Source organism: Dermacentor variabilis, chromosome 6 (genome assembly GCF_050947875.1).
Source record: "Dermacentor variabilis isolate Ectoservices chromosome 6, ASM5094787v1, whole genome shotgun sequence".
Taxonomy (NCBI): domain Eukaryota; kingdom Metazoa; phylum Arthropoda; class Arachnida; order Ixodida; family Ixodidae; genus Dermacentor; species Dermacentor variabilis.
Window position 1 is genome coordinate 73,774,831 of NC_134573.1, and position 24,735 is coordinate 73,799,565.

A 24,735-nucleotide genomic window follows, 5' to 3' on the forward strand; every position below is an offset into this window, starting at 1 on the left:
GTATTAGCAGTGCGAAAGGGCAAAAAAGAAAGTGTATGTGCCAAATGTGTGGCTGCACTGTAGTGCGACAGATACACGCTTAAATAAATAATTAAATAAATGATTGTTTCCGCACACATTACCGGCTGCAAAAACAATGACGCCTTATATATAATAGTCATAGTCCGTCACAAACTGGCATAATTTTACGTAAAAGTGCAGAATAGAATTTGTCCAGCTTCGCAACAGCACACCAGACTTGATTATGCGCAAGGACGGTAGATGACCAAACCAAAAACAATCTACTGACGGAACCTACACGTATAGTGTTTTCGAATTCTTGGGAATAAATAATGGTAGGTGTAACAATTAGGCATGTTTTTTTTTATTCCGTACGTTCAGTTTATCTTATCAATGAACAATGAAGCTATAACGAACAACAAACAAACGAACAAAACTTCCTAGTTGGCTGAAGCTGCAACCAGCTTCAATGTGTTTGAGAACAACCGACGTAAGTGGAAATGCGGTTCCATGGCATACGTTTCGTGCTTTGGGAAGCATGGTGTACTTTTATACGGGCACAAATTGAGCGTCACAATTGAAGCTGCTACATGAATTGTTCTTCACTTCTTTGTTAAACGATGTCGTGGCAAAAACGTAGCCTTCCATAGTGTCATACTCATTATGGAGTTACTATGATAACGTGCACGAAGGAACGAAAACAAATTTGGCAGGGGAAGGAAGACATGCTCGAGGATAGCAGGGATTTGGCGATCTGATAAATGAAACACACAGCCAAAAGGAAATTAGCAGGCCCAGATTGTATTTAATGTACGAAGGGACATTGGAGATAATTTGAAGGCTTTCAATGTAGAAAATTCGGCCACTGCTGCTGATACCATTGATAATACCTGTCATAGTGCCCGTGTTTTTTTCTTCTGGATAGGCGGATTTTTCTAGACAAGAGGCTTAATTAAATTGTCACAATGCCGGCGTTCATTTCCTTTTGGTCCGTGACCAGGCCACCTAACGCATTGTCCAGAGTTAATTGAAGATTACATTCCATTGCAGCCATCGCCCAGGTCAGCGTGCCAGCAGACGTTCCGAATTAGTGCACCAGCAGACGTTAAGTACAAATGCAATCCACCTTTATGGGATCATTCAACCTCGCTGTGACACGTGCGCGGTCATTTCAGGCTGACTTTTCTTACCTAACTCATGCGGTATTTTTTAATTCATTGCATTTGAGAGGCTGGCAAGCTCACCACTGAGCTTAATAATGCAGTAATACTTTAGCGGATGGAAGTGGCAATATGTGCATCGCAGAGGAATTGTTCTTGGCAAAATGGCGGTGTGTGAACGGTGTGTGAACGTCATCATGCTCACGAAAACGGCAACGACGGCGCAAAGCAAACCTGCACGATAATAATGATGATGAACCTCACGCATCGAGGATGCTACGCTTCGTGGTACGGAATGTCGAAAGTATTGAAGGAGTCACTGCCAACAACGACGGCATAACGACAACGCCACGAGTTTCAATAGCACATCACACTACTCGCAACCGCTGAGCTCGCGGTATATCAACACCAGTGGCGTAGCCAGAAATTTCATTCGGGGGAGGCTAACGTTGGAGCTCGGCCTCTTCACAGAATTTGCCTAGGATCAAATACATGAATAATAACTGCATTCCCATTGCCAAAGATGCTGCAAACGAATTCTTGGACGCTACATACTGTCAAGACAAGTGAAATATGTATTCTTTCATAAAAGAATATATTCTTATGTCCCAAGAATTGTGCCAGAAATAACGGATATCAATGCTTCCACGTTTTTTGGCTGTTTAATAAGAAAGAAAATAGCACACCAACTTTAAAACTATGTCAGTGCGAAAGTATTGAATACCGTGGTTGTGATAAATGTAAAGGCAGTGAAATGAGCAAGTTGTGGACAAATATCTTAATGAAACTTTGTCATTCGTGAACCATGTTTACATTTTTGTACATATGCAACGGCCGGGAAGAAATCTCAATGACGCTGTACTTCGTTCCAATGTACTGCGCAAGAGCTGCTGTCAACGGTCGTGTATTGTAATTGCACCGAAATTGTAGTCGCAACATAGATCACATATAAAAAGGAGCAGTTATGCAAAATAAACATTAGAAATGCGAAGTACAATGGAAAACACAAATCCTAAGATAAAGCTTGATAAAAAGCAAAAACGTGCCCCTGCATATACGTATAAGTATCCAATAAATCTACGTATCTAAGCAAAAGTCTAAGCAAAAGTCAGGCCGTTTCAGCTAACTTTAGCCAGAGGTAAAAAATATGCCGATGCGCTCTAAGACCACGCGACCAAGTGCATGTTGCTTACCTTTGTACGCAGTGTGCCCCGCTATTTTTTTTGTATTTTGCTTAATTAGATTTTAAGTCAAGATTAATAAACCAACTTATGAAGTGACGAAGCTAGGAAAGAAATCTAATGATAATATTGCAGAGCGGTTTGCAAAAGGTCCGAATGAACAGTTTCTGTGTTTCCGTATATCTGTTAAGTATTAGTATATTTCAACTTACTGATGATGCCGGCCAATTACAAAACACCAAGTGACATGCCCGCATGCGCTTCGTGATTGCACTTCTCCCAAACATTCCGCTAACAAACAGTCATAGGCGCGCTGACGTTTAAAAGGCGACAGGGCAGCGATGTAGGCATTCGCTGTGCCATTTGCGCTAGCGATGTGCTTCCCTCGCGACAGTTCGTTATAGCGATAACTAGACACAGCGGTTATCGCTGCTTCTGCTGACCGAATTAACAGGTACGTCATTTCGCGATAGCTGTAAGCAAATTGAACATCTCTAAATAAAAAAAAATTAGTTTTCAGAAGGCTGAAACTGGTAGAATAAGGGTATCCTAACGGACCAGACGTTGTCTTTCAATGAATTTGCTTTTCTATTTCATGCGCGTTCGCAGCAAGCGCTCGAAGAGGTCACCTTCTGCAGCGATGCAACACTGGGATCTTCTGAGAAAGCTTGCTGTCGCTGCCTTGAGCACCATCAGCGAAATGCTGTGGCAGACTTCAGTTATATTCTCCTGTAAGGTTTCTGGAGTCGTTGTTTCCGTCGTGTATACATACGTGATCCTTAATATAGCCCCACAAGAAAAAGTCAAGAGGGTTGAGGTCGGGTGACCTTGACGCCCACATCACAGGCCCGTTTCTTCCTATCCATTGCCCTGAGAAGGTAAAATCAAGCCAGGCTTGTACTTGACTGCAGCTGTGGGCTGGGGCCCCGTCTCGCTGACACCACATTGCGTCAAGTCGGGCTAGTGGCATGTTGCAGCAGAAGTCTTCAGCCGGGCGTTAGAGGAACTTACATACCTCTTGCCAGTCAGAGTGTTGTTAAAAAACAGTGGGCAAATGAATGTGCTGACATATATTCCACACCATACATTAAAGGACCACTGATATTGATGTCGGGATATTCCTAGCCTGTGGGGATTTTGCTCACTACAATAGCGTGCGTTGTGAATATTTACTTGGCGATTTCGGGAAAAGTTCGCCTCGTCAGTCCGCAAACCTTGGTGAGAAAGTCAGAATCCTGCTCCTCCTGAATCATAATCCTGTGCGCATAGTCGAGTCTCTCTTTGAGATCCCTTGACTCCAGGCATTGATGCAACCGCAGCTGATAAGGGTGCTGTACAGCTGTTTTCAACATTATCCAGGCAGTTGAGGTGAACACACGGAGCTGTGCGCTCACGCTGTGCGCTTTAGCGTGTAGATTATCTGGCATGAAAGACAAAACGTTGGAACGAATCTCATTACTTATGAGTGAATCTCTCTGTCTTTTCGTTGTGAGCCTGCCGGCTTGCTTCAGCGACTCGTAGGTGTTGAATATTGTCATTAGGCTCGGTCGCCTTCCCGGGTGCCAGCTTCTAAATATTTTTGCAGCCTGCCGTCTCTGTCCGCCTGCAGCTTCTAGGGCAAGGATCATGTCTGCTTTTTCCTCGTTGGAAAAAGGCATCACGAAATTGATCGCGCTGTAATAGCCGATGCACGATAGTCTGTTTATCACTGCCTGGAAATACCACCTATCACTGCCACCCCGTCCGTCAGTCGCTTTACGCAGCGCAGGAGATAACGGTTGCTAGCTTAAATCGAACAGCCAACGCTTGCGCCGCTGCCCTGTCACTTTTGAAGCGGCAGCGCACCTATGGCTGTTTGTTCGCGGAACGCTTGGGAGAAGTGCAATCACGACTCGCAAGCGGGCATCTCATTTTGTGTTTTTTTTTATTTCGGGGGCCATCCGCAGTGAGCTGAAAAACACTAATACTTTATAGATAGAAAGATAGAAACTGTATATTCGGACGTTTTGCCAACCGCTCTGCAACTTTATAATAGGATTTCTTTCCTAGCTTCGTTGCTGCAGAAGTTAGTTAATTAATATTGACTAATTACCTAATTAAAGAAAATAAAAAATAACGTGACACGCTGCATACCAAAATGAGTACCATGCATTTGGTCGTGTCGTCTTAGAGTGCATCGGCATATGTTTAAACTCTGGCTAAAGTTAGCTAAAACACCCTGTATGATGCATCAAAGGAGGCAAATAAACGTTTTGCGCAATCACAAATTCACAGATCACAATGCACCCGGCGTGGTTGCTCAGTGGCTATGCTGTTGGGCTGCTGAGCACGTCACGGGATTGAATCCCGGCCACGGTGGCCGCATTTCGAAGGGGGCGAAATGCGAAAACATCCGTGTACTTAGATTTAGACAGACGTAAAGAACCCCAGGTGGTCGAAATTTCCGGAATCCACCGTTACGGCGTGCCTCATAATCAGAAAGTGGTTTTGGCACTAAAACACCATAATTTTATTTCACACAATCCTGAGGCCCGCCCACCCTCCCTTTACTACCCGGATGCATCGCGCGCGACGGAAGGCGGCGCGCTTTCTCTCCGCTTTTCTCTGTTGCGCCCACACGACTGACCCACCATCGTCGGCTGTATGTGCGCTATCACCCGCACATACAGCATGCGGCGTGGGCTGACAAAATTGTGTCACCCTTGGACTTCATACGGAACATGACGGCGACGTCAGATATGCGCCTTGAGTATGTATATAATTGCTATCACAATAATATAATATGAGTATCCAGCGACTGAAGAGTCCCGTGGCCCATTAATTTTCGCAAAAGTGGTAACAAAATCGAACTTTCACCATACGACGATTCGCTGCGCCGCAACAATGTCTTCTGTGTGTTAGCTAATTGCTAAGGGGAATATTTATTCCTACATTCGAGCGTCAGCAACCCGAAAACGTTATGTTTAAAGATCATCTGAAATGTCATGCTGCTGACACATTGGGCCAGCACATGCTTGGACCTTGTACTACTGAATGACTGAAACAGCAAATATGGTAGTTTTGTACGCTCAATAAACTTGCTACAGTCCCGACAACGCGATGTTACCATGATTATCCACGAAAGAAAGAGTATTAGACATGACAGAATGTCGCTGTCAAATAAAAGAAATTGGGACCTCACTGTAAGATGTAGGGCTGCTGTGAACAAAAAATGGCGAAACGCTTCAACCAAAGAGTTCTGAACATCAGGCCACGACGAGCCGCAAATATACCCTATACCCAGATTGAAGAATGCGGCTGTTAGTTGAATACAGCGTTAAAATTATCGGCGGAGTCAATGCCAACAACGATACCGTTATGGCAGCGTAATCATCATCATCAGCCTGGTTAAGCTCACTGCAGGGCAAAGGCCTCTCCCGTACTTCTCCAACAACCCCTGTCATGTACTAATTGTGGCCAAGTTGTCCCTGCAAATTTCTTAATCTCGTCCGCCCGCCTAACTTTCTGCCGGCCTCTGCTACGCTTCCCTTCCCTTGGAATCCAGTCCGTAACCCTTAATGACCATCGCTTATCTTCCGGCATCATTACATGACCTGCCCATGCTCATTTCTTTTTCTTGATTTCAACTAAGATGTCATTAACTCAAGTTTGTTCCCTCACCCAATCAGCTCTCTTCTTATCCCTTAACGTCACACCCATCATTCTTCTTTCCATAGCTCGTTGCCTCACCCTCAATTTAAGTAGAACCCTTTTCATAAGCCTCCAGGTTTCTGCCCCGTAAATGAGCACTGGTAAGACACAGCTGTTATACGCTTTTCTTTTGAGGGATAATGGCAATCTGCTGTTCATGATTTGAAAATGCCTGCCAAACTCGCACCAGCCCATTCTTCTTCTTCTGATTATTTCAGTCTCATGACCCGGATCCGCAGTCACTACCTTTCCTAAGTAAATGTATTCCCTTACCACTTCCAGTGCCTCACTACCTATCGCAAACTGCTGTTCTCTTCGTAGACTGTTAAACATTACTTTAGTTTTCTGCAGATTAATTTTTAGACCCACCCTTCGGCTTTGTCTCTCCACGTCAGTGAGAATGCATTACAGTTGGTCCCCCGTGTTACTAAGCAAGGCAATATCATCAGCGAATCGCAAGTTACTAAGGTATTCTCCATTAACTCTTATCCCCAATTCTTCCCAATCCAGGTCTCTGAATACCTCCTGTAAACACGCTGTGAATAGCTTTGGAGAGATCGTATCTCCCTGCCTGACGCCTTTCTTTATTTGGATTTTGTTGCTTTGTTTATGGAGGACTACGGTGGCTGTGGCGCCGCTATATATATCTTTCAGTATTTTACAGACGGCTCGTCTACACCCTCATTCCGCATTGCCTCCATGACTGCTGAGGTTTCGAATGAATCAAACGCTTTCTGGTAATCAATGAAAGCTATATATAAGCGTTGGTTATATTCCGCACATTTCTCTATCACCTGATTGATAGTGTGAATATGGTCTATTCTTGAGTTGCCTTTACGGAATCCTGCCTAGTCCTTTGGTTGACGGAAGTCTAAGGGGTTCTTCATTCTCTTTGCAATTATCTTAGTAAATACTTTGTAGGCAACGGACAGTAAGCTGATCGGTCTATAATTTTTCAAGTCTTTGGCGTCCCCTTTCTTAGCATTAGGATTATGTTAGCGTTTTTCCAGGATTCCGGTACGCTGGAAGCTATGAGGCATTGCGTGTACAGGGTGGCCTGCTTTTCTAGAACAATCTGCCCACCATCCTTCAAATCTGCCGTTACCTGATCCTCCCCAGTGGCCTTCAGCCTTCGCATCGCTCCCAAGGCTTTCTTTACGTCTTCCGACGTTACTTCTGGGATTTCAAATTCCTCTAGACTATTCTCTCTTCCATTATCGTCGTGGGTGCGACTGGTACTGTATAAATCTCTATAGAACTCCTCAGCCACTTGAACGATCTCATCCATGTTACTAATGATATTGCCGGCTTTGTCTCTTAACGCATACATCTGATTCTTGCCTATTTCTAATTTCTTCTTCACTGCTGTTAGGCTTCCTCCGTTCCTGAGAGCATGTTCAATTCTATCCATATTATACTTCCTTATGTCAGCTGTCTTACGCATGTTGATTAACTTCGAAAGTTCTGCCAGTTCTATTCTAGCTGTAGGGTTAGAGGCTTTCAGGCGTTGGCGTTTCTTGATCAGATCTTTCGTCTCCTGCGATATTTTACTGGTATCCTGTCTAACGGAGTTGCCACCGACTTCTATTGCAGGATCCTTAATGATGCCCATTAGATTGTCGTTAATTACTTCAACACTAAAGTCCTCTTCCTGTGTTAAAGCCGAATACCTGTTCTGTAGCTTGATCCGGAATTCCTCTATTTTCCTTCTTAACGCTAACTCATTCATTGGCTTCTTATGTACCAGTTTCTTCCGTTCGCTCCTCAAGTCTAGGCTAATTCGAGTTTTTACCATCCTATGGTCACTGCAGCGCACCTTGCCGAGCACGTCCACATCTTGTATGTGCCAGGGTTAGCGCAGAGTATAAAGTCCATTTCATTTCTAGTCTCGTCATTCGGGCTCCTCCACGTCCACTTTCGGCTATCCTGCTTGCGGAAGAAGGTATTCATTACCCGCATCTTATTCTGTTCTGCAAAGTCTACTAATAACTCTCTCCTGCCATTCCTAGTGCCTTTGCCATATTCCTCCACTGCATTGTCTCCAGCCTGCTTCTTGCCCACCTTAGCATTGAAGTCGCCCATCAGTACAGTGTATTTTATTTTGACCTTACCGATCGCCGATTCCACGTCTTCATAGAAGCTTTCGACTTCCTGGTCATCATGACTGGATGTAGGGGCGTACACCTGTACGACCTTCAATTTGTACCTCTTATTAAGGTTCACAACAAGACCTGCCACCCTCTCGTTAATGCTATAGAATTACTCTGCGTTACCAGCTATATTCTTATTAATCAGGAATCTGACTCCTAGTTCCCGCCTCCCCGCTAAGCCCCGGTAGCACAGGACATGCCCGCTTTTTAGCATTGTATGTGCTTCATTGGTCCTTCACTTCACTTCACTGAGCCCTATTATACCCCATTTATTGCCCTCTAATTCCTCCAATAGCACTTCTAGACTCGCCTCACTAGATAACATTCTAGCGGTAAACGTTTCCAGGTTCAAACTCCAATGGCGGCCTGTCCGGATCCAGGGATTCTTAACACCTTCTGCTGCGTCGCAGTTCTGACCGCCGCCGTGGTCAGTTGCTTCGCAGCTGCTGGGGACTGAGGGCCGAGGTTTGATTGTTGTGTTTATATGGGAGGTTGTGGCCAAGTACTGCACCAGGGTGGCCATTCCTGCTCTGGTGTAGGAGTGCGTTACCGGTTCTGGTCACCGAAGCAGGCCGCACTCCATGCCTGTTTGTGCAATTTTATCAACACACGGATTTTTTTTTAATCCGTTGGAAAACTTCGCGACACCGGGATTCTAACCGAACCATGATCCTCTTCCACGCGAGGCGGATGCCCTACCTCTACTCCACCGCTGCACCTTCACCGCTGCACCTTCACCGCTGCACCGTTGCCACCGCTGCACCGGTGCAGCGGTGGCAGTGTCATGGTGCGGCATTATTCGATTCAGCGAATCACCTATCAACGGGCGCCAAAAGGGTCGTAGTAATAGGAATCGGCGAGCCAGACGGGTATTTCCAGCCAGTCTGCAAGCGGCATAAAGACGTCGAAGGCAGGTTTAGAGATTATTGTCTATTTTTCGTCGGCGCGTCCGTGACGCCCCAACAGCTTTTTGTAGGAAGCCCTGTGCATTATCTTTTTTTTTTGTAGAAACCCCTGTGCATTATCTGGCCCGCGCGTGCATAGAGAAGCTCACTAAGAATGCGCGGGTGCGAATAGGCCGAAGTGTGTGGTGTCTGTGCAATCCCGTGCACACAAATGGCTGTCGGTGTGTGTGTGTACCGACAGCACCGTATGACCGGCTGCCGTCGTTTCTCGTATGCTTATGAACGGACAAATGAGGCCCAGCAAGGACTGAAGAGTGTGCGTGTGTGGTGCAATACGAGTACGCCAACTCTATCAGTAGGGGGGAAGCACCCGTTCCCTCGCCCCTAGTTAATATGGCCGCGGCCGAAACTTTTCGGGAAGCCAGTATACAATTGGGTCAACTTGATTGAATCGTCACCAGTATCGGCCCTCCCCCTACCCAGGGCACTAGGGAAACGTTAAGTTATTTAGGCGCAAGTTTTAGACCAAACTAAGCAGTCTAGAGAATAGAAACTGAGCCTACAATCTGCTGAGAAGCATCAACGAGCTAGTGCCATCCAGTATGGCCTGGGGCGCCTAGCCACGTCAGAACTGCCAGTTACTAGTTGGCGTAAGCGACGACAAACCAACGTCTGCAACGAAGCTTACGGTAGTTCTCTCAAGTTAGCTCAACCTGCTCGAGGGAAGACGTCAGACCTAGACTCCCGTGAAGCCCAGCCCAGTAATCGCATCCACCGCAACGAGAACCGCTTGCCACCGTTCTTCGGGAAAGCTCTGCCGTTGACTCCACGCTTTATGGACTTGCTGCAGCTGCCCGGCCATGCGTATACCATCATTTGTTTTCTTTTGAACTCTGCTTTGATGACCACCATTAAGGGTGTCTTGTGTAGTGTTAATTTCTACTGTTACTGTTAACTGTTCGTTTTATTTCTTTTGTATTCATCATTGATCTAGATTAAGTGCATGTGTTAGTGTTATTGTGTGTTGTGTGTTTATACCATAATATACCGTAACGATGTGTGTCTACTCAGACTGTCTACCCTCGCACGGGTAGACAGTCTATCCTCAAACAAAACTACAGCAGGCTCTTGTGCTTCCTTCAGCTACCGTTTACAAGGGCTATGATCCCTTTCTTGCCATCAATATAAGCTAGTCTGTCTAGCTGCCTTAGGGTTGTTCTTAGGGCAAGTGCTAGAGCGCAGTCACATAGGATGTTCTTTATTCATTTTCCGTGAACATATGCATTACAGTAAGGGAGGTCGGTCATTCTAGCCAAGAATGAGTAAGCGTTTGTGATGCAGGGTCGAGGTGCAAGTGAGAGTGTAAATGACTATATGTCGGGGAAGAACCGGTAACAGGTGATGTTGCATCGAGGAACCGTTGGGCCCATGTGATAAAGAGTGAAATCAAGTGAACGGCCATTTCCGCTGAATCTTACCACGGGCAAGCTTCTCAGACACCATATTTAACCCACTCTGGACAAAGAAATTGAAACACAATGAGCTTTTTTTTTTGGTGCTGTGCGAACACATTCATCATTAAACGTTGTTGCGGGCATCCCACGATGGCCCAGTACTTAGCAGAATGAAAAGTTGTAAGAGGTGTAAAGAGGGCGCTGCGCTCGAACAATAAAGTAGAACACATAATCTGTAAATTGAGGGACTGCGAGTTGTTTAAAATGAGGATCTGCTTGGTAGGGTGCATGAAGTGGCAAATAAACCTCATCTACCTCATTGAGTTGACCCGTACCGATTTTGAACCCTTACGTAAACTTCCAGCCAAGCCTGGGAAAGCCTTCGTAATATTAGTTCCTTTCACATCACGTGTCATTCGCGATGAATGGATGGCAAATAAAAACGAGATTACATTTGTTAAATTGGCGATACATTTAAGAGACAATTTGATGCCACATAATAAGAAACTTCTATGGTTGATGAAGGCAAAGACTCGGGAAATGCACTATACTAGTTTGTGTCGTAAAAAGATGGCAAGCTTTTCATACGTAACACATCTGGCCAACGAGCAATACGCATCAATTGCCAAGCTCATCTGGATAAGATTCGTTAAGTGGCCACAAGCTAGCACCGCTTATACATCTCTAACTTTCCTTGTTGAGATTCCTGCTTTCGTGGGCTGACTTCGCTAAAGTGATTTATCACGATGTTTTCTCTTTTATGTCTCTAATGCATAGATTGGCAAAAGGACGGTATTGCTTGTCAGTTTTCCACGCAAATATAAAAAGCTTGAGAATGAAGCAACGTAAATTAGAGGCAATTTAAGAATCGCTTGATTACAATTTCATACCATTTACAGAAACTTGGTTTGAGAGTGTTCAACATGTTGTACTCTTTTACGGCTATAGTTCGGATGTTTGCAGATTAGGTTTTAGAGGGGCCTGTATTGTAAATAAAGGACGACATTACTTTTGATGTCTCAGCTCAATTTTCTCGCATTACCGCACATTATGAATCAATCACTGCGTAGAGTGCTGAAACGGTTATTGCTTCAACTTATTACCCAACACCTAGTGAAACTAAGGCACTCTTTAAATATGTTAGGTACGTTTTTGACTATGTGTCCTTTGCAATGCTCCCTGTTGCTCTGGTTGGCGATTTAAACATTGACTTACGACCAGAATACCCCAATCTGGTCAATTTATAGACACATTCAAGTCATTCTCTTGTACAAATGTTACACGTTCACCGACAAGAATGACCGAATTATTTGAAACTGATTCATTTGTGTATAATTAGTGATGAGGAAAGTGATGCTGTTCCCGTCATTTTTGCAGTCGATTTGAGTAACTACTTACCCATATTGATCTTTCCTGTTCCAAAAAGCAAAGCGCACCACTCTTGCACTACCCCAGTTCCTTATTGCAGTTTTAATCAAATATGTCCACGTGTTTTTCACTCGATGACGAGCGTGTTGAGTGATCAGACTTTTATAAGGAAGAAAATCCAAGCATTCCACATGACATATCTGTACAAAAAGTGAAGGGTAGCTATGAAGGAGCTTTTGCCTTGCGTTATGCCCGTGATATCATGTGCCATCAATTTAATAATATAGAAGATGTAACTCTTCTAAACAAATATAAGGAAATTCGAAAAAAGTTACTGTGACCTCAAGAAAGGTCGACCAGAATATAACAAGCATAGTTTCATTACTGTTTCTGACGATCAAAATAAAAGTGAAACTCATTACGATTGTTTATTGGTCAAAAACCGAATAGCATCCCTGCTGCACTAATTAGTGATGGTGTCGAATACGGTAAAAGATTTTGACGGACATCTTTTATTCGTATTTTTATCTTGTGACGCATACTCGTCTTCCAGCACTCAACTAGTGTCGTAGAATTGTATATCCATTTTGCGTACGAATTCTATATTTCTGTCTCGTTGCAGTAAATTAAAATATTCTATTTTTTCGAGAAGCTAAATAAAATATTCCTACTTGTAATGATTATATTAAAGATACTTCAATTATTTTCGATGCTACCATTTTATAAGCACCTTTGCAACGTATTTGTAACACAGAATTATCAACACGCCTATTTCCAGCTATTATGAAAACAGCAAGGGTTGCGGTCTTGCATAAGGTGGTCTTATCAATTACCTCAAAGATAATCAAGCCGTCTCAGTGTTAACCTTATTCTCGAAGTTGTCAGAACACGTAATATAACAAGACTAACCAAGTTTCTTGATGAACACGAATCAGTTGTTTAGGAACGATTTGGCTTTCGCGAAAGAAAATCCACTGAAACAACTCTGCCTAATATCAAAGAAAAAATTGCTAATGTGACGAGAATTACCGGAGTCATCAAGCGGCAGCCAGAAACATAGCGGCAGCGACGATAGCTGGACAGGCGAACTGGCCGCGCAATATGGGATGGCGACGGCGCTGTCTAGCGTGCCGATCTTCTTCCTTCGAATTTTGGCTCCGACACGCGCGATGGCGATGGAACTTTCTAGTGCCGTTCTCTCTCCTTACCATCGCCCGCCGGCTGAAAAAGCAGCCATTCTGGCGTCCTACCACGACGACAAAAGGATGCGCTCTTAATAAAGCTTGAGCCTGTCTATATGAACTATTTCACGTCCACGGCGACGCTGTTCACTTGGGAGCGTAAGTGGCTGGACGATGTAGTTGATGTGGTAGGTCCGAGTAATCACACGAAAAGGACCATCAAATTTCGTAAGTAGTTTGGAAGACCAGGACTCGTAGGTGGGACCCAGAGCTATACGATACTGTTCACTTGGGAGCGTAAGTGGCTCGACGATGTAGTTGATGTGGTAGGCCCGAGCAATCACACGAAAAGGAATGTCAAATTTCGTAAGTAGTTTGGAAGACCAGGCTCGTAGGTGGGACCCAGAGCTATACGAGGGATTCAGGCGTGGAGCTGGGCGCAGGTCAGCCGTCATCACGTCGAAGTTCCTGGCGGTATTGGTCGGTGGTAGTGAGCGAGAGGGTGAGCTACAGACATTTCTGGGCATGTTTAGCGGCGATGGAAACCATAGTGCACTCTGAAGCATCTGGATGGTAAAAAAAATTGTGTCGATGATACAGGAAAGCTCACGGCCGTAGACAAGGAAAAACGGAGAGAATCCGGTCGTGGCTTTTTTGGCGGTGTTGTACGCTGTGTTACGAAGAGTAGGATAATGTCCTAGTTGGAATAATCTGAGGTGACACACATGGACAGCATGTCGCGGAGAGTGCTGTTCAACCGTACTGTCGGGCCATTTGTCCGGGGTGATAGGCGGTGATGCTGTGATGTGTAATGGCGTGCTGATGGAGGAGATACTTCACTACTTCAGGAAGAAACGCGCGCCCTGGATCACTCAAGAGTTCACCAACAGTGCCGTGTCTCAGAACGAGGTGATGGAGGATGAAAGAAGCGGCGTCATGAGATGTGGCCGCTGGGAGGGCAGTGGTTTCAACACGTTTTACTTTTCCGTAGAACAATGCTACCATTTCCGACCAGCCATTGCAAACTAAGTAAGGAGAAGCGGACCAATCGCAGATACCGGCACCACTCTCATCATCCTGTCATCTACTTTCACTACCTTGACTCGGACCCGTTGCAACCCGTCCCATTTGGGGGGCCTCGTCGCCTCTTGTCAGCCAGTGAAATAATAAAAACTGTTCAGTGTAGGCAACGCTATTCGCTTTGAGAGTAAAAAGGCTGACCTCCTATAAACTAAGAGCGCGTTTGATTGGGCTTTTCGAACAACGATGCAAGTTACCACCCGATGCTTGCATAGGTGGCTGTCTAACTTTGTCGTCAGGAGATTGGAATAAAAAAATCATCGATGACTACGATACTCCGTAACACGAAATTGGAGCACAGCTCTGCACGCGTTTTCATTTCGCTATATATTGGCTGGCACTGACAATCCGTTGCGGGCGGCACGTTACAAATGGAGCGAAGTGCGGCACGACAGCCTCCTTAATCTGGATATCGAGAAAACCAGCACGTGGGTGACACGTAAGCGCGATTCACAGCGCCCGCCGCCGACTGACCTCCCAGATGACGAGCCCTGCTCTGCCGCCATGTCGTATCCATCGCCGCCGAACCACCTTTTTCTTCTCGCGCTTTAGCCGTATCCTCCTCCGCTTTCCGCATCATGGTTCCGCTGCACCCACCTCTTCGCTTTCCTCCTCACGTCTTTTATCCGCCCGCTGCGCTCCGCGTGTGTTATCGCCTTTCGCTGTGCTCATTCCCTCGGTTGCGCCGTTGCCGCAGATGCTCGGCGCGGTAACGGGCGCCTGAGCGCTACGCTCCAAAACAGATTGAAATACTTTTACAGTATCAGTCCCCAGGGCCGCTATCTTGTACACGTTCGAAAAGCCGACGTTCGATTTCGCCTCACGCGACTGGACTAGATTGGCCTAGGCCGCGATATCGGCGCAGCCTGGACAATCGCGCGAGGCGAAATCGAACGTCGGCTTTTCGAACGCGTACAATATAGCGGCCCAGGTGTAATGTGTCATACACGCGCCGTGCTTTATATTTTGTGCGCAACGGGTAGCTTTCAGAATCGGCGTGACCGCAACAAAGTGACACGACCTGAACTGCTATAAAATAATTGTGGGCTGAGTAATCTGGAAGAGAGTGACAGGCTATTATATTTTCAGCTCGGCAAAAATTCCATATAAGACGACCTCGGCATTCCACCCAGCTCACCCAACAACACGCCTTGTATAGTTACTACTAAGAAAATTCTGTCTCTGAGTGCCACTCCCCGCGGCAGTATTCATGAAGCCCCCGATGTGTATAACAAACCAGCTTCCGATAATTTCAATGGTCGCCAACCTGATACGTCTTATAGATACAACAATGATTGCATCGCCAGGACCGAATCAGCTTGAACGCGAGACGCCGGATGCAATAAAGGTGAGAAACTGGAATGGGTATTGGCGCATCGGTGAAGACGCCGATATTGTGCTAATTAAAAGTTATAAAATGGCCGCGGACACTATGTACAAAGAAGAAGAACTGAGTGCATCAGAAATAATAGAAATCATGGCGGACATTACAAAACAGATGTTTAGGAAAATTGTTTTTCAGCCTTCTACAATTTTTAGGCACACGGAGGACGTTAAGGGTTAAGTCGAGTGCTTTATTTGCATGACGCTGTAGGAAGACGGCCCCTGTGTAGGTTTGGTTTGGTTTGGTGCTTACGGATATCGCTCAACCCACTACGGGGGATCAGGCATGAATCAGGCGCTAGTGGGTAAAAAAAAAGAATACCTGAATTGTATTTGTAATTTAAGAATAATCATAAATGAATACAAATCGTTATTGTCAATTTTCAGGCTATATAACTTTAAAATATTAAGGCAATATTTTTGTGTTTGTGGTGAAGAAAGTGCAACAAGAAAATTGACTCAGCAGCTTGTTTCACTTAAAAAGTTAAATATCGCATCGAATACGTTCCTATTGCAGTGTCCCAGTGCCGACACCCCAAGAGACAGCATCACAGGGAGCGTAATGTCCAATCCAAGTTGGCGAGGGGACCTTCTAGAAGCCGTTTTCTGGGCGCATCAAACAAACCACATGCTATAAAGAAATGTTCCATAGTTTCAGGTTCGTTGCAATAGGAACATTGCAGGGAAGGTACCAAGCCTGACCTGTGGGAATAAAAATTATGCATTGCTATTCGGCAACGCATTGTGGAGAAAAACATCAAATTTCCTTGTTGATTACCATCTACTTTGCCACGGGAACCTAAGGTGCAGAAAACCTGCGTTATTTAATACATCTGATTTGGCATGTCGTTCTTGAACGCTTATTTTAAGAATTTTTGAGCCGCCATGTACGCCAAAGATTTTAGGATCCTTAGTACCGGGCTTATAAGATGTACAACCGCTAGCGCTTCTGTTCACTCGTTAAAAGTGAATTCCATGTGTCCTGGTACCCATACCAAACGGATGAGGCGTAAATGTCGCTGGATAGGTGAATAAAATTCTCGAAGAACGGTAGATGAATTTGGCACTGATAGAGCAGAAGAAATTTATAAGGAGTCGCTTATGATCATGGCTTAAGAAATAGGTGAGGGAAGTCTTCGTAGAGCTAGATGATAGACAATTGGTGTAAAGTCGCTTAGTCGAAGAGAGAAAGACGAATTTGATTATGTCGAAAAAATGACAACTTATGCGTTCACTGAAAGAAGTATCTGTGGCTATTGTATCTATATAGACGTTCTCAAGGTGTTCATCTAACAAACCTTTTGGGTATATAATAGGCAGAAGCTTAGTGTGATTAGGAAATATATAATCGAATTCAGCGCTTACTGCCGCAGTAGCTAAACTTGGGAAAACCACATTACCAATTGATGCGTGTAACGGTTCCAGCAGCTTCTGCATAAAAATTACATTGGGGTGATGCAGTCGAAACCATTTATTCGCAAAGAATTAAGTCGGCTATTGAATGAATACATAGGAGAAGCATCTCTATGGAGAAACAGACATTCATTAATGTTTGGGCTGTCAGTATACGAAATCGACTTTGAAGAGAAGGCAGGTGAGTTTCATGATAAAGAATATTATTGGCTAAAATTTTGGAAGGCCAGGGCATAGACGTAACATTCCGCGCTGTAAAAGGCGTACTGTATAAGCAGGACCTTCAAAAATGTAAAACAAACCTGTATTATTTTTTAATGTCCTGGAAGCCAGCAACGGAGAGACACATTACGTTATGCACCGTTAAGGGCTCCCCAGTAACGCGGGTAGACACTATCAGGGTCCTAGAAATGTTTATCGAGTCGAGTGGGGTCAATGGGGCCGCCCTCAAACGCATTTGTTCCAAGACCGAAAGCGCCCTGGGCCTGATCCGAAGAATCGCCAACGAGCACCGCGGAATCGGGGAGGGCCATCTGATCCGGATTATCCACGCCTTCGTGCTATGCCACCTCACTTATTCAAGGGCTATGAAAATCTGGCTCGTGTCGGAGCACAAGATCAATGCTCTAATCAGAAAAGTCTTCAAGCTTGCCCTCGGCCTTCCCGTCCGAACGCACACAAAAGCGCTCCTCAGTTTGGGAATTCACAACACGTTCGAAGAAATGGTTGAAGCCGAAGAGTTCTCTCAGTTTGTCAGACTCTCCAGTACCCCGGCGGGCCGAGCCATACTTGGCAAGCTGGGACGTAATCCCGCGGTCGTCGGTCCCGACAATATGAAGCTGCCCAACGACGTAAGAGCCAAAATTTCCAAACACCGGATGCCACGTAATATTCATCCCACCTACAACGAAGGACGAAGCCGAGCCAGGGGTAAAGCTCTGTTCGCCAGTGCACGCTTGAACAAGGATAGAACATGCTTCGTAGACGCTGCTTCATACGCTCGAGAAAAAGCCTTCTCCTCAGTGATCATCGACTGTTATTCTAAAGTCCTCCGCCGCGCTACCACCCGCACTTCTAGTTCCAGCGTTGCAGAGCAGGTTGATATTGCTCTTGCATTGACGGACCGTGTACATGAGACGATTTATTCAGATTCCAAGGCCGATGTCAGGGCTTGTCAGATAGGAATGGTGGCTCCCCATGCCCTACGTATCATTCGAAATGCTAAAGGCATCAAACATCAGTCATTGGCCTGGTTCCCTGTGCACCTCGGAACCATTGACGGTGCCTCGCTGAACCCCAACGAGGAGCGCGCTAGGTTGCACGAGATTTGACTGACCGTGCGCCAGGTAACGCGTCCTTTCCTGGACGACCTGATCCTCTCTGCTCGTATCAAGAAGACTCCTGCATTTGCCCTCATTCCTCCCTGTGCAGGGCGCAGGCAGTCACTCTGACTTCTGTGAACAAGCCCTTACCCGAGCCCCGCAGCGCTGCACACAATGTAGCCTGAACAGTTCCCAAGCCCGGACTGCCCTCTGTGTGGCGGTTATGCGGACTTCGAGCATGTCCTGTGAGGCTGCGCCTCTGCCGGTTGCCCTTTCACCCGAGTGGAAATGATGAAGCTCATTAGGGCCCAGGACCAGACCTCTCAAATCCTGGCAGTCCAGAGGGCTCGCGACAGGGCTGTCAGGTTTCACCTGATGGTCCCCGAGTGGGCCTAGATAGGTGACGTTGAGTTTAATGGCGTCTATTGTGGACCAAATGAAGTTGTTTCACTCACTCACCCACTCAAAACCAAACCTTAAGATGGGGTGGACATACATGCAACAAATCATCAGCAGTCGCCCTGCGCATTCCCAAACCACTTCGGCTAATTCTTTGAAATAAACCAACAGCACGCGGTCCTTTAGATGTGATCTGTTGCATGTGTGTCCATAAATTAAGCTTTTCGGTGTGAATAATTCCCAGATATTTTCAATATTGTACCAGTGAAAATATATCATCATACGTCAGTGTTATCCGTATAGGAAAAGTTAAGGGGGAAACAATCATTGCACTTTTGTTGACTGACATTTACTGACATCTGTATTCCTGTAGTTCTCATTCCAATCTGGTTCAGAAACGACTGCAATGCTTTATAAAGGATATGTATATCATTTGACATGAAAAAAAAATGCGATATCATCAAGCGAATAACGTATACCTGCAGATCATGGTGTGTCAGAGTATTGCTTAGTAAACCCGCCGTGGTTGCTCAGTCGCGTTGGTGTTGCGCTGCTGAGCACGAAAGGGATCAAAACCCGTCTACGGCGGCTGCATTTCATCATCATCATCATCATCATCAGCCTAGTTACGCCCACTGCAGGGCAAAGGCTTCTCCCATACTTCTCCAACCCCGGTCATGTACTAATTGTGGCCATGTCGTCCCTGCAAACATCTTAATCTCATCCGCCCACCTAACTTTCTGCCGCCCCCTGCTACGCTTCCCTTCCCTTGGAATCCAGTCCGTAACCCTTAATGACCATCGGTTATCTTCCCTCCTCATTACATGTCCTGCCCATGCAAATTTCATCTTTTTGATTTCAACTAAGATGTCATTAACTCGCGTTTGTTCCCCCACCCAATCTGCTCTTTTCTTATCCCTTAATGTTGCACCCATCATTCTTCTTTCCATAGCTCGTTGCGTCGTCCTTAATTTAAGTAGAACCCTTTTCGTAAGCCTCCAGGTTGCTGCTCCGTAGGTAAGTACTGGTAAGACGCAGCAAATTATACACTTTTCTCGTGGGGGATAATGGCAACCTGCTGTTCATGATCTGAGAATGCTTACCAAACGCACCCCAGCCCCTTCTTATTCTTCTGATTATTTCCGTCTCATGACCCGGATCTGCCGTCACTACCTGCCCTAAGTAGATGTATTCCCTTACCATTTCCAGTGCCTCGTTACCTATCGTAGACTGCTGTTCTCTTCCGAGACTGATAAACATTACTTTAGTTTTCTGCATATTTCTGCAGATTCTGCATTTCGATGGGGGTGAAATGTGAAAACACCCATGTACTTAGATTTTTGTGCACATTAACGAACCCCAGAGGGCCGAAATTTCCGGAGTCCTCCACTACGGCGTGCCTCATAATCAGAAAGTGGTTTTGGCACGTAAAAGCCCATAATTAAATTTTTAATATTATTACTAAAATAATAAATAAAACAGGGGAGAGTACTGCGCCTTGAGGAACACCCCTTGTCGGTTTGTAATACTGAGAAGAAACAACGTTCTGATAGCAATAAAATGTACGTCCTTTTAAAAAACTATGAAACCATGCCATTATATGCTGTGGGAGATTTACTCTTTAAAATCTGTTGATCAAGATGCTGTGCTCGACACTGTCATGCGCCTTCGCAATATCTAATTCGACTAAGGCCGCGTACTGGTTGTTGCGGCGAGCGAGTTAAATTCGACTCTAACTTAACATAAACACACCAAGATGAGCACCCAGTCCTGAATCCTATATGAAAGCCACTTAACCTTTGGTTGTCTCCTATCCACCTTTAGACATGACTATGCAATACCCTCTCAATTAACTTTTCAACAATTGAAGCCAGAGAAATAGGTCTAATCTTATCTACTGTATATCCATCACTTTGCTTTTTAAGTCGCGCAATTACTTTGGCAACTTTCCAATCCCGACGAATCCACGCATTCCTTAAAGTATAGATAAATTTCTGCAAAACCTGGGGACACAACCCAAATATTATTTTTATCATTGTTGTAGTTATGTCATCAGGACCTGGAGCTGAAACTGGCAGTGATTTTACCACTTTCATTACTTCTTCTAATGTGACTGCTATGAATTCATCAGCTTGCTCAGGTTCTGGCGTATAAACAGGGTAAAAATGTCGTAAGTCGCCTCTTTAAGCCTTTTGCAATCTCCTCCATTGACTGTACAAATTCAGTGGAAGTTAAACAAACAGATTTTATATTTATTGATACTGAAACAGTCTTTTCAGACCTTGGAGACTTGAATATGGATTTTTGTTACTGTACTGTGATAGATAACTTTAATGTTTGGCGTTATAATATATTTTTGCTTTGTCAACTGTGTCCCTTAATGTTGCTCCAAGAAATTTATCGTCATTCCAAATACGCGGACATCGGTTATAGAGTAACTTTCTCCACGCTCCTTTTCTTCTATATTCGTATTCGCATTCAGGATTCCACCAGTCGGAATAAGTGCCACGCTTAGTTGAATGCGTACTGAATCAGAATTTTTACAACTCTCACTTATCGCGTCACACAAATTTAGTGCATTTACTTCGTTACTCAGTCCTACATGTTTATTTAAAACTAATAGCAATTAATCTTGAAATTTGCTGTAAATAACAAGGTAAGGACATGCTTATTAACCCAATTAATTTAGTAAGCGATTTCGAAAATTATTGGAAGACGGTCGCTGTTTGTGGCCGTGGTGATAGCAGACCAGGGCAAAATGACACAACCCGAACTGGAAAAATTTTACTCTAGCACCGAATACGATTTTCCGGATACATAATTTAGGGTTCTCGAACTAACGCAGTTAGGATCATTTGAAGAACTCCAGTCGCGCAATAGTTTGCCCCAAAAATAACTGTAGCGCCATGATACATGGTGAGAACTGAAATCAACAGCTATGATTATATACATTCCGCATGCTGAAACCAGGTCATCAACAGAACCTGTATTCATAATTTATATACTAATATAAACATTGATTATCGAAAATGGGGCACATGCAGGTATCACTACGTCCAATTCTAGAATCTCACTTCCTCCAGAGAATGACTGATGACTAATATTAGCTCTATGACAAATTTTCGACAAGATGAAAACTATTGCGGCACGACAAACCGCTTATACTACGTCGCTGACAGGATTGCTGGACAATGATTTCTCGCGGACACAAGTGCAGAGGTCAGCGTCGTTACTTCCTCGGAACTAGACCGGCAGGGTGCCAAAATATCATGCCCCTTCAAGCAACCAGTACCTCTTTTATCAACACATATGACCAGCGCAATCTTACCAATGACTTGGGACTCCAACCCATCTTCGAACAGGCGTTCATTGTTGCACACGCAAGTATGGCCATATTGGGCGCGGATTTTCTTATCTAGTGTGCCCTTAGTGTTTGACTAGGATGTACATACAAGGCGTCCTTACGGCTATAACATCAACCACTGGAACAGTACCCCAGATACCATCATCTGTGTTCGCCTCAATTATGTCAGGCTTCCCAACCGTCACAAAACCTTTCAATATTGACCTGCGAGTACGTCACAACGTCATGTATCATGAAGTCACCAAAGGCGCGAAGTGTTTCTTGTGGCTCGTTTCGCGAGCTGCGAGGCTAGAAAAAAAAAGAGAAGAAGAATAAAAAAGAATTTCTGCTCCTTCCATCGGTCCAAACGGTTCTCAGGTCTTTCGCTCGTTGACTCGCAAGTTATTGTGGTGGACCAAACATCCGTCCCTATAGTGAGCAACTTTGACTACGCACTGTTTCTTTATTCATGCACACGCGAATGTCTCAAGTCCCATGCTTTCCCTCGCTCTTTCCATGTCGCCCTCGTTACTCTCATTACCCATTTTCCAACGTAGGTTCTTTGAAAGCAGTAAGCCACTCTGCGAAACCTATTTGACTTACTCTCTCAGTCTTTGACTTATAGAAAGGGAAGAAGCGTGTACTTCGGCGAAAACAGTGCTTGATAATTGCTTAATGAAACTGATAAACATATGGAGATGTCAGGAGGAGCAACCTAATCGGAAAGGAAGGGAAATAAATGTACTTGCTGTATCCGTTGTTAAGCCGGAGGCGAGATGCAATAATGCATGTATGCTGTGCATTGGGTGAACGTTTAAAAACGCCAAGTGGTCAAACCTAATCCTGAGTCCCCCACTACGGCGTGCCTCATAATCATATTGCGCTTCTCACATAAATTTTTATTACGAGTAAAGGTTTATGTCGAATACCTGAGCAACGTGTGGCTTGAAGATAAGATTTTGGTGTTCAAAAACGCTGGAAATAATGACAACAAGTGATTCGGGACTGAAAAGGTGCGAAGACGAGTCTGTCCGCGTTTCCAGGGCTGTTTTTTACCACGGACTGAGGACTTCAGCAGACAATTTGTAAGGGTATGTTTGGATATAACGTCGAGAAGATAAAGCTAACGATCAATAGCCTAGTAACTGAACGAGAATTGATTTGTATGAAGTCTTCAGAATCAGTAGAACCGCACCTTTATCCAGGTCAATTACTGACAGGGCACTTTGATCATCAGAAGGTTTTTGCAGAATAATAATGGGTTGGAGCGTAGACGGCAGGCATTATCAAGTCATTACCGGCGGGTTACCGCTATGCAAAATTACGGCATTCTTGCACTACAAAGGCGTGGGGCAAGAACTTGTAGTCCGTTAACGATGAGACTCGAGATGAGACTTTAGAAGAAGTTAAGGAATACGCAGCCAGCGATTGATGAAAAAATGTTAAACGTAGCTTTAATAGGTAGGAAGATAGTGGTGTGGATTACAGACCAAACGGGGGCAGCCGAAATTCTAGACAACATTAAGAGGAAGAAATAAGCCCATGCAGGCTATATAATGCGTAGGTAGAACAACCGGTTGTCTATGACAATTAAAGAGTGGATGCCAAGGCAAGCGCTGTCGAGGACGGCAGAGAATTAGGTGGTAATGATAAAACTGGATTCGAAGCTGTATGCTAACGGTTAGCCGGAGCCAGGCAATGGTAATTGAGATTCATACATTGTCCTGCAGGGGATTTGAGGATGACGACGGCGATGATGCTCATGCTGCTGCTGATGATGATTATGATGATGATGATATATTATACATGCAAACGCTAAGTGCAAACTGGTCGTTTGTAGCAAGCGTAATTACAATGGCGTATCAGGGGACAAGTGATTAGCTTTCTCTTCTGCCCTCCTTCACTGGTAGCCACATCATCCTAAATTCTTAGCGATGGACACTGTTGGCAGATACGTGAAACATTTTAATGTGTGTTATATATTCGCCTGACGCTGTTGGCCTAATTATATTTCGAAGACTCACGTATTTCTCTCGTTGACGGTCGCCCACAAGTAGACCCTTCCTCGGTCCCCGTAAATGGGCAGCGCGTATATGGATAGTTTGCAAGTGTCATACGCGTTACTGGTGTGTTTCGTATGTCTGAAGCCACGCTTTTTGTGCCTTGTCGTTATTCTAAACTCCGGAACTGTAATAAAGGAAAAGCAAGTAGGCAATGAAAGCTTCCTAGCAACACGTCTTGTACAATCTGTACGAAAACTTGGTTTCAAATTTCAGATGTTCTCCGGCTTACCTTACGTAGTCGCCGCCAGAGATGTGAACAGAGACCCATTCTTCAAGTGCCTGACGGCGACACGAACCAACTTTGACGCAGAAGAACCATCGGCCACCTACCTATGGTCGCTGAACGCAGCTCAAAGTGGCGAAAAGTGAGTGGTCGTCCCAGCGTAGCAGATAACCAAAGCGATGCTTTGGCGAAATGTGCTGTATCAACAAACACCGATGCAGGCTAATGGAACATTCCGGAGCACGCGAAATTCGAGGGAGTCGTGCTAGAAAAGGAGCAGACATTGGTGTGCGCTAAGACACTGCTGTTTCAGTACTGTGAACAATAGATCAAGGTAGATCTTAACCGCGGTCAACAGGAACAAAAAAACATGGCGGCCGCATTTCCATGGGGGTTTAGGTCCACTCTAAAGAACCCCAG

General features: G+C 44.9%; 1 protein-coding gene across 1 annotated transcript in view; it reads left to right on the forward strand.

The window, feature by feature from the left end:
* Positions 1-15,323: 15,323 nt before the first annotated feature.
* Positions 15,324-24,735, forward strand: part of LOC142584219 (uncharacterized) — a 35,465-nt gene continuing 26,053 nt past the window's right edge. The window contains exons 1-2 of the mRNA XM_075694377.1: positions 15,324-15,517; positions 24,306-24,457. Coding sequence (XP_075550492.1) covers positions 15,380-15,517; positions 24,306-24,457 — 290 coding nt within the window. The 5' untranslated portion in view covers positions 15,324-15,379. The remainder of the gene's footprint in view (positions 15,518-24,305; positions 24,458-24,735) is intronic.